General features: G+C 34.7%; 1 protein-coding gene across 1 annotated transcript; it reads left to right on the forward strand.

The window, feature by feature from the left end:
- The first annotated feature begins 1129 nt into the window (after positions 1-1129).
- Izumo3 (IZUMO family member 3) lies at positions 1130-3523 on the forward strand. The gene is made up of 7 exons (XM_020151680.2): positions 1130-1361; positions 1488-1562; positions 1710-1799; positions 2025-2042; positions 2488-2568; positions 2989-3079; positions 3349-3523. Exons 1-7 carry the CDS (start codon positions 1130-1132, stop codon positions 3521-3523), a joined length of 762 nt encoding a protein of 253 aa, XP_020007269.2.
- The last annotated feature ends 7625 nt before the right edge of the window (positions 3524-11148 follow it).

An 11148-nucleotide genomic window follows, 5' to 3' on the forward strand; every position in this document is an offset into this window, starting at 1 on the left:
GTCTCTCAAAGCACTGTTATTCCATGAGGACTTGCAATAGTGCATCTAAATAGTGTGACACAATCCACATGGTAGATATATAATTCATGGTAGCTCTTTTGACTTTTTCTCACAACTTCCCACTCCTTCACAATATCATATCTTAGGTCTAAATTCTACTACCACTGGAAGACTTTCCTGGTTTCCAAAAGGTAACAATCCTACTAACAGTATATTAGAAAAGAGGTAACTAGTTCTCTTGAAAGTCTGTAAATAGCCTTAATTTCTTCAAACAAAAAACATTCTTATTCAAAGATCCATAACCTGAAAGAAAAACCAGCTTGTGTTTGACCCTTTCACGTAGTGGCCTGAGAGCACGGCCCATGACGACTGTGGTTGTGATTATCCATAATGAATATTTCAGGGCACATCCGCTAAAGGACTCAGGAAGCTGCCAGATTCCTGCTCCTCACTGCTTATTTCTTAACATCTCTGGCTCCAGCGTCTTTAGGAAGGATGACAGTAAAATGCTAAAAAGCATGGCTAAGGGAATCATGTCACAGACAATTACAGTATAAAATATTTATTCGAAAAATCATCAACTATATAAAAATTATCCTTACTATGTATAATTACTTTATTCACAACAATGCAATTATCAAGAGAGTGAGATCCCAACAACTTTTCTTACCTCCTAGAAGTAGAGAATTTGGGTCAAATTCCAAGATCCTATGAGATCTCTTCCACTTTCCATTTTTATTGATACAGTGGACAGAATGGGTGTGGGAATCTGCTAAGGACATAATCCAGAAGAGAGTTAAGGAAATGTTTCCTGAGGTATCTCCCAGCACAGAACTCCACCTGTGTGAGCTCAACGCTTCTCTTTCTGCATGTTCTGCACTCAGAACTCTGGTAACTGCTCCCTAGCTAGCAGTTCCATTTCTCTCAAGTGAAGGATAAATGTCAGAAAACAACTGAAGATCCTTAGGGAAATAAGATTCCCTAAAATTGAGATGGAAAAGGAGAGAAAAATGGACTCAGAATATCTAGGACAAGCCTCTCATTCCTGGATTTTTGAAGGAAAAGGAACTAAGTGAACTAGTTGCCAGGACAACCTGCTGTTGGGGGGAAGGGGGATTGGAGCCAGGAAATGGGTGAGATATGGGTACTCCTCCTCCTGCCCCTATCCCTGGCAGCCCTCCATGGTGTCAAAGGCTGTTTGGACTGTGACCCAAAATTCATAGAGGATATTAGGACCTTGCTGGCAAGGCTGATGCCCTCAGAAGTCCCTGGTCGAAATCAACTGCTTGAACGGCAGCTTAAAGAGATGGTCCATTTGATCTTCAAGGTCTCCCACAGTGACAAGATGCTTCGGGTATTGGGTGAGGGAAGCTTGAGTCCCTGAGAGGTTTTGGGAGAAGGGAGGCAGGGAAGAGAACACCTGGGTCCGCACAATTTCCTCCACAGATGATTATTGCCCCACATGTGCCTTTCCACTGCTTCTTTAGCTGTTCAAAAGGTTGTCAAGTTGAGAATATGGCTGAAGGATGAACTTTATAGACTGGGAAATGAAACATGGAAAGGTGAGGTATTATTTTATTGTCAAAAGTTTGTATTGCCCATGCAAATCTGAGGACATTTGGCTGGGGAGAACAAAGCAAAAGAAGTAGAATTAAATTCTGAAAGGAAGGGACACCTTGATTTCCAACAACCCTTCTATTTCCTCTTAGGTGCCTTCATCATTCAAGGCAAGCTTCTCATGGTCCACCAAAACCTGGAATCTAAATTGAAAGAAACATTAAAAAGCTTCTCTGAAGTTGGTAATGAAATATTTCTATCTAACAACACTAAAATTATGTGGAGGGAATAGAGAGTGAGGGGTGAAAGGAGGAATGAGGTGAGGGTTCAAAGTAAAGTCATATAGAATGAGTGGAGGGATAGATGGAACTAACCCTTTGAATAGATAACCAAAGATTACTTGGGTATAAATATGGGAAGCCCTAAATTGATTTTGATCTCATTAGAACTTTCTGATTCTCTTTTAGCTTGTTCTGAAGATTGCAGTGAGTACAGTACATGTGACGCCTTGAGGTTTCAGCACCTATTTTCCCATCTCCTTTGCTCTATAAAACTTGTCTTTCCCACCCATTACATTCAAAACCAAATTACAAGGGGGAATGTCAACAATATCTGATTAGAAAATCTAGTTTATGAACTCTTGCACACCCCACAGATTTAGAATGTATCTTTTAAAGTATACTTCCCAACCCCTTGGCCCAATATAATCTAAGGCATCATTTTTCCCACTTCTTCTTCATAGATCTAATTTCATTTGCAGATTTTGCCCATTCAAAAAACTTGATTACTAGGAAAAGAAGGAATTTAGAACAATGTCACCCAAGAGTTATAGCAAAGTCTGAGATCTAATCTATACTTTGAATGAGTTAAAAAGAAATAACCCTTTTTATATACCCCCATCAGACATTTATTTTTTTCTTTTTTTAACAGTCGTGACTGAGGGTCCCGTCCTTGATTGCTGGACTTGTCTTCGCATCAACACCCGCTGTTTCAAAGGAGAATATTGCGGAGGTGACATACATTTTGGTGTGACATTTTGAGGGCCCGTGGATCAAAGAATTGGGTTGTTTATTGATTTAATCACCAAGTATTTGTTGAGTACCTTCTATGCAGCCCACGGTAATGTTACAAAGTAATAGCTAAAATATTGGGCCAATTTTGTACCAGTATGAATAACATGGCACTGGGCCAATTGAAGGGCTTAAAAATGCAAAGATTGGATGAAAGATGGAGAAATTGTTAGACTATGGGCAGAAAGAGTAAAAGTTGTGCAGAACCTAACCGTTTGAAAAGTACAAGGCCAAAGAACCAAGGAATAATGAACAAGTAGTAAGCAGGGCAAAACTGAAGTTATGAGGATATTCTGGGTACAGATTCCTAGTGTTTATTTCTCTTCTTTAAAACTTTCCTTTTCCTCTTTTCTCATTCCAGAGGATGATCCCCAAAAGGCAGAGAATAGAGAGATTGCACTATTTCTGATACTCCTGGCAGAAGCTGTAATATTGGCAAGTGCTGTGTTATTGTGAGTTTTCTTCCCTCCAAATAAACACTGGTTTAAGCATTTCTTTGCCAAAGAGATTGCCCAAACTTCCTCATCCCCCTTTGAAAAAAGTGATTTCAACATACAGGATATAATATTTATAGGAATGAAAAGGATGAGAGTTAAATAAATGGAATAAGGGTAGGAACAAAAGGAAATAGAGGACAGGTATCCAGAAAAGAAGGAAACATGTAATTGTTTTTATTGAATGAGCTGCTGACATTGAAGTTGGTATTATCTTCTTTCTCTAGAATCTATTTTTGTGTCACTCATCGGAGGAAAATGAAGACAATCCGAAGAACATTAAAGAAATATTTGGAGAAAAAACTTGAAGAATTAGTGGGGATGGCAGATAAGGAAGAAGAGCAAAAAACTTTGGACCCTGAAAATAAATACACAGACTCAGAGAGGAGGTCTTTCTCTTAAGTGTTGACTAAGAGTTGAAAACTGGGACTTGTGCTGTTTTGTGGTCATAAAGCCACAGCATTTTAAAACAAAGAGAACTTGGAGTTTCTTTACTGAAGATCCTCATTGATACCCTGAGCAATGGATACAATGAGAAAGCAAATGATTTACCCAGAGTGTGTGGAAAGTAACAGTGGTAGTTGCAATATACACAGAAGATGCATGATAATAAAAAATGCATTGTAACTCTCCTCAATGACTATAATTAGGACAGCTTTTATGCTTCTGAGGCTGTTTTCTTTCTCTATCTTCTTACTGTTCCCATGCTTGTCATCAGGTTCAATGTGAACAATTTTCCTTGGTAGTACATAATACCTAATCTTTATCATAATGTCACAACATACACATATACATACACAGAAAAAAGTACAAAATATTAGGCCTGAGTAGCTTTGTACTAATCATTTCCTTCTAAATTTGTGGTCCAAAACCAAGTGAGATGTTATTTTTTTAGCTGTTTCTATTGAATACTTTTTATATATATATTATCTTAATTAGAGCTTACACATATTATCTTATTGAATTCTCCCAACAATCTTGTGACTAATATTGCTGTCATCACCATCCCTATGGTGATGTGTATACAGAAATATTTCTAACTCAGGGACATACCACTACTGATATAGGCTGTGACAAACTACTCTGGTTGGTGATCTATGCTTATCAAAACCATCTAATTGGTATTGACAGCCATAAGTATACAGTTAACAATAGATTGAAGAAGAGATGATAAAAGTGGGTTTCTGTCTTAGCAATTACCCATACTACATTACACAGCTGGTACATGGCAAAGCCTACTAAACTCTTAAATCCATGAACTGCCTACTCTATATTGTTTCCTTTTATTCTGAAAGCCTATTGCAGAGATTAGAACCACAGTTTACCAACAAGAAAGAGTTTCAGCAGTCCTGATTCATGGTGGATGCAAATCTTTCATATACTATAAGCTTCTGTGTGCTTGCTTGATGTTGTTGCTGTATTAGTGAGGTACAGAACGGCAAGAATGTACTTAGGGAGAACCAGAACACTGATATTTCTGAAGTGATAAATTTGAAATGCATGATAAAACAATTCAAAAGATCTTATTGTGAAATGTTCACTTCCTTTGTGGTCTCAATTAACTACTGCTGTATAATTTTCACAGTAGATAATTATATAAATGGGATAATGAACATGTAAAAATTGGGAGAGGCATTGAGTTTCTCTGTTTTAATATAGTTTATTACTTTGTTTTCAATATATACTTTATTTTATATATTTAAAGTGTAAAATATGGTGCTTGGTATCTATATAAGAATTGAAGTGATTACTGTAGCCAAGTTAGTTAACATGCTGGCCTTTTCTTCCCTTCTTCTGCCTCTGCTATCTACTCTCATCACTCTAATTGAGGAATCCTTAATTAAAAATTTAGAGTGTACCTTTCATTATGTTTTAAGCCTAAAAACTTGTAAGTGAAGAGGCACACACAAATACATTTACAGATGATTTGAGGAGTATTAAAATTATGCTCACTTTTCTACATGTTGATTTATACACTGAAATACTTTGTAGAGTTTAAAACTTTGGCCATCTAGACAGAATTCTGATGTTCAGAACTCTGAAGGGATTTCAGATAACAGCACAGTCTTAGGAAGGTCAAATCTCAGAATTCCAAATGAATTGATTATAATATATCTCAATAAGTTTGGTGAATCTTCATCACTAATCTGTTCTATTTCTCCTCTTGGTCCTAGAAAAATATAAAAGATTGTCCATGAAAGAGGAAACAAAATGCCTTGGAAAATAAAGAAGAAATACTTAGGAAAACATCATGTGAAACAAAAACTACACCTCCTGAGTTGAAGTTGCTTGCCTCTATTAATGACTTCATCATATCTCTCTGGAATGAGATTTTATGTAACAGGGAGGAAAAGAATATTAGAAGTAAAATTACAAAAATGAAATAAACATTTTTGAAATAATTAAATATTAAACATAAAACAAATTTTGTGTCAAAGATGAAGGAGGAGCTGGGTGCTCGTGAGGAGCTCATGTCTGTAATTTTAGCTACTTGCACGGCTGAGATCCATAGGATGTAAGATCAAGGCCAGCTCAGGCACAAACCTTGCAAGACCCCATCTCTACAGAAAAAATGCAGGTCATTATGACACATGCCTATCATCCTGGGTACCACAAGAAGCATAAAATAGGAGGATCGTAGCCCAGGACAGTCTGAACATAAAATAAGACCATAGGTCTAAAAAAAGGCTCCAGCAAAAATGGTTGGAGGTGTGACCCAAGCAGTAGAGTCCCTGCCTGGCAAGCACGAAGGCCTGAGTTCAAACCCCAGTAAGCTTTTTTAGGGGACAGGGGGGGAAATTAAACAGTTGTGTTTAAAAAGAGAAAGCTAAAAGTAAAGGATGTGTAAGAGTATTTCAATAAAAACAATGGTCAACAAGGTCTTTATTGTATACATTCATAAGATAAGTTTATACTTTTTAATGAGATACTGGAGTGTATGTCTTAAGGAACAAAAATAGTATATATAGTATTCATATTTTCTAAAGGAGACAGAAGATATAGATAAAATTCCATTGATTGAGCCAGGGAAAAAAAGGTAACATAAAGTACAGTACAAAAAGAAACCACAATAACAAAATAGATATAAAAGAAATTAATGTGCATCAGTTAGAATATTAAATATTAGAATGGATATTTTTAATCTAATTACAAGCTATTAAGGACAAACATTAAACAACATGGAAAACCTACTGTAAATATGAAATGATTGAATATGCATCAAAACCTAGCCAAAAGAAACCAGGTATTACATTATTGGTATAAATTAAAAGATAATATAAACTAAAAACAACATAGGACATAATAGTTTGATAAAAGTAATAAACTGACTAGAACAAATGACAATACAATGTCAATAATCTTATAAAAAAGATCACAACTCTCTCAGAATGTGCTCACTCTAAAACAAAGATGTTATGAGGTTACAGGTGTGTAGAACACAGCAAACATGATGTATTAAAGCTTAAATGTAACTAATATATTTTTCTTCCTTCTAATTCAAATGGGGCATTTGTAAAAGTTAATAAAGGACATGGCTTTGTCAACACTAACTAGACTTTCCCCAAACTAAAGTTCTATCCTCCGGATGCATGTTTGCACCCTTTGTAGTCTTCTCTACAGTTAGATGGGCATATAGCTGATTCCTGATCAATGGTATGTGACACATGTGATGAAACTCTCTCTAGGCTTGGTCCATATAATTTAAGGATGACTTCTCCAGCCTCTTCCCTGTCTAAGGACAATTTTTAATACACAGAAATATCTTAGGATTTTGAAGATACTTCTTAACCGGAGCACCTGTTTTGGATTTCCTATGAGGGAAAAGTAAACTTTTATAACTTTTGAGATTTTTAGAACTAATATTAACTTATCGAATACACAGGACAAAAAGAAAATCTTGACAAATTCTGAAGAATTACTATAAAGAACAATTATTCAGAGTATGGCAATAAAATTAAAAATTAATGACAAATAATTAAAATTCTTTCATATATTGGGAAATTAAAAAGCTTATTTCTAAATTATTCATGAATTAAATATGAAATTACAAAGTCAATTATTAAATGCTTAAAACTAAACATCAATGAAAATATTACCTATCATATCTTCTGAAGTATGACTGATATATATCCTGTTTAAGGATATAAATTTCAAATCATGTATCAAAAGAAAAAATATTAAGAATATTGAAAAGCATCAAACTAAGCATCTAGGAAAAGAACAAAGTAAGCTCAAAGAACATATAAAGAGGGAAAATTATATTACATCATAAATAAAATATAAACCAGAAAATATAGAGATAACTAAAATCAAATGCTAATTAAAAAGTTTTCATCCAGTTCTTTAAAAAAACAAACAAAAAAAAACACTTTAAAAAGTAGGAATAAAAAAGAGAGCCAGAAATGGTGCTTCAAGCCTGTAATCCCAGCTACTCAAGAGGTGGCGATAGTAGGACAGAGCCCAATCCACATAAAGTTAGTATAACAAATCAAAAGCAGAAGTCTTGGCAGTGTGGCTCAATTGTCACAGCATTTGAATGAGCCCTTGTAGTTTGATCCTTAGTAACACACAAAAAAGTAAGGTCCCCATGGCAGAGGAGCTAATACAGAAACTTTAAAGTGACAGAGGTCACTATGGGAAGGGGATCAGGAACTAGTGTAAAGGTCAGGTAGAGATGAGTCAATTTGGGTTGTAATACACTTGTGCATGGAAGCAATGCTACGAATCTCTCTGTATAGCTATCCTTATCTCAACTAGCAAAAATGCCTTATCTTTCTTATTATTGCTTGTCTTCCCTTCAATAAAATTGGAGAAAAGGACAGAACAGGTTCTTCCTGAAGCGAGGGGGTTGGGGGGAGAGGGAGGTGGCAGGGGGCAGGGGGGTAGAAAGGGCCCAAACAATGTACCTACATGTGAATAAATGAAAAAAAAAAAGAATAAAGAACAAAACTATGTAGGTTTTCCCCCTTATATCTTAAAAGAACTATTTTAAATAACTATGGCTACATTTTAAAACCTGAATGAAAGAGATTCTTTCAATAAAAGTATACATTACTAATATTGACATAGAAAGAAAAAAGAAACCAAAAATGCCAATACTCTCTTAAGAAGTTTAAAATAGCTTTAACATGACTATTGAAAATAAATACATGCCTAAGAAAAAGTCTAAAATGTAATTCAACATGGTGACTTTGATTTTACCTGACAGGTGAAAGTATGGTTTCCTTCCAGCTTGTCTTCAGTTGTTGGTTTTGTTTAAATACTTTAGTAGAAAATACAGGACAAATACATTTAATACAAAGGGTGCAAATATATATGCTTTCAGTATTTGGATTTATATATATGAACAAAGCAATGAGATCCAAGCTAAATTGAAGAACATTCCCATATATGTAAACAGGGAAATGTCACAAGGAAATCCCCTTTAGAATTATCAGATACTAATAAAAACATATTTTAAAAAATAAGAGAGAAACAAATTTCAAAGGTACCTGAACAAAATGAGAGACAAAGTTCAAAATTGGACTGAGATCACCCAGGCAGAGGGTAGAAAAATGATGAAGACCAAGGACAGATCACAAAGATCCTGTTATGATACAAAGTAAAATCAAAGTAAAATAGAACTCAGGTTGGCTGGAGAGGAGCAATGCAATGCACTATGAAGATACTTATAATATTAAGGTATCTAGAAAGGCAACCTGCTCTATATAAACTCACTTATTTGAAAGGCTTTATTTGAGATGCTGACTTCAGATTGAATTCCCATCACTTTGGACAGTGTTTTACAAACGAGTGATTTTTTTCTATCTACTCAAATTTCTGTGATTGATTTGTACTACAAATCTATAAATTGATCCTTATCATTTCTAGAATCATTAGTAGGAAAAGAGGATCATTATTTTTTCCTGTTTGTGTGTTTATAATACAATAAGATGAAGATGATCTAATTAGACTGTGTTCATCTCCTAGGAAAGGTTTCATGGTACTTCTGTTTTTCAAAATAAACATGATACAAAATTAATTGCTAACAATACTAATTTAAGTTTGAACTAATGGTTAACATAACAAAACAAAGATATGTAAAAATATCCTCCCAACAAGCAAATGCCCAACCAAAATCTCATTTATAGCAATAAAAAAATTACAAAACAGTTCATTACTGGAGCAATTATATTTCAAGAACTAACACATACTCCAGTGTTCTGATGTCAAACCTGCAGGATGCTTAGTTAAAAACATTTCTCTGAAACAATTCTCAAATATCTAATTGGATAATTTCTCCAATACAGTCTCACACTCATTCACTTAAGGATGTAACAATCTTTTTTGTTTTCATGCCTGAGTTGAAACTTTATCTTGTTACAATTACACTAGTCACTAGGGAAAAATAGCATCTTAGCTCTGATAATACAATTTTGAGACCCTCTTTGAAGAGGTACCTTATTAAGAATGAATGTTCTTAGGAGTTTGTTTTCAGGAGACAGTAGACAGAGTTGAATTTTCACTTAACTTTTAGAGAATGAAAAATTAATTCATTTTATCTAGATATAATATTAAACATTTCTAGCTAATTAAGATAGTCAAAACAAATTATTAGTACATAAAAACAAAACCTAATTAATTAGGTTTTGTTTTATCATAACTTATAGGATAAAACATCTCATTAACACTAAGCACTTATTAATTTCAAGTATTACTACTTTTTCTAACCTTCTCTCTTGCATTTTGACTAGAATGGAGGTTGTATCTTCTTCTGTTTTAGATCAGTGCTTTGTTTTGTGATTTGACCTGACCAAAACTTCTTCTAGAACCTTGTTGCATCATTTCTTTCCCTCTTCTGCCTAAATACCAAGCTTGTACTCTCATTGTCTATTACTCTTCATCCTGTGTCCTCTTCTACAACCCCAGCTCCCTATGCCAAACTTCTTAAAAGAGCATTTTATTTCACAGGATATTTTTCATTTTGCTTCCCTCAATTTGCAGTCTTTTCATTACCACCATATAGAAATTGCTGTCTCTCAGGCTGCCAGAGATTTGTTAGTTTATATATTCAAAGAATTCTCTTCATTCAAGTTCTTTGTCAATTCTAAGATTTTTCCAGAGTGCTAATGGTTTCCTTCTTAAAGTACCCTTCTTGAGGTATACAAGGTAGGTTTTATCCTAAGTTTTGCAATTTTTCATTACTTATAATTTTTTATTCTTTTATTACTTATTACTTAGTTGTTTATGAAGGTCTCCCTCTTCTTCAGCTAACCTTTTAGATTCTGGTGCAAAAGAACTTGCTTCAATCTTTCCTCTTAAACTTGGATTTCCACCTTCCAAATCCTCAATCTCTATCTCTCAGAACCTATTTGATATATCCATCTACAGAGACAATGTCAACTTCTAATTCTTCATGCCTAAGACTGAAATCTCTATCTTATACCATTTCTTATCCCACACCCTAATTTAGAGTGTCTTTCAGTTCTCCTCAGGGGGAAAAAAAAAACCAAATGTTTTATATGGATTTTTTTACTAAATACTCTGCTAAACATTTTCTTAATCTTCTCAATTATCCCACAAATTTATTTTAAGACATTTTTGTATAGATGAGAAAACTGTGTCTTGGTGTGTTTAGATAACTTCCCCTTAGTGAGTTAAGTTGTAAAAGGCAGAGTCAGGATACAATCCCCAAATCTTAAGTCTTTCCCCAGCTGGCACCAGCTCCACGGATACCATAAATTACCCAGAAGTTAGAAATATCAATGTATTCTGAAGTTTTCTCTCCACTTATCCTGACAAGTCACTCTTCAATTAACATTGATTTTCACTCCTAAATATCTCTTAAACCTCCCTGGCCACTGCCACCATTGTGATCTTTCTCTTTTCTCACAGGGGCTATTACAATGTCTAGCTAATCAGGCTCTGGGAGTCTGGACTTTCCAGCAGCCAAATTCATGCTTCCTTCAGAAGGATCAGTCCTAAAACACAAGTCCATATCATACCTTTGATTAGAATACTCTATTGCCTCCTTTACTCAGAAAAGA

Source organism: Castor canadensis, chromosome 13, assembly GCF_047511655.1.
Source record: "Castor canadensis chromosome 13, mCasCan1.hap1v2, whole genome shotgun sequence".
Classification (NCBI taxonomy): Eukaryota; Metazoa; Chordata; class Mammalia; order Rodentia; family Castoridae; genus Castor; species Castor canadensis.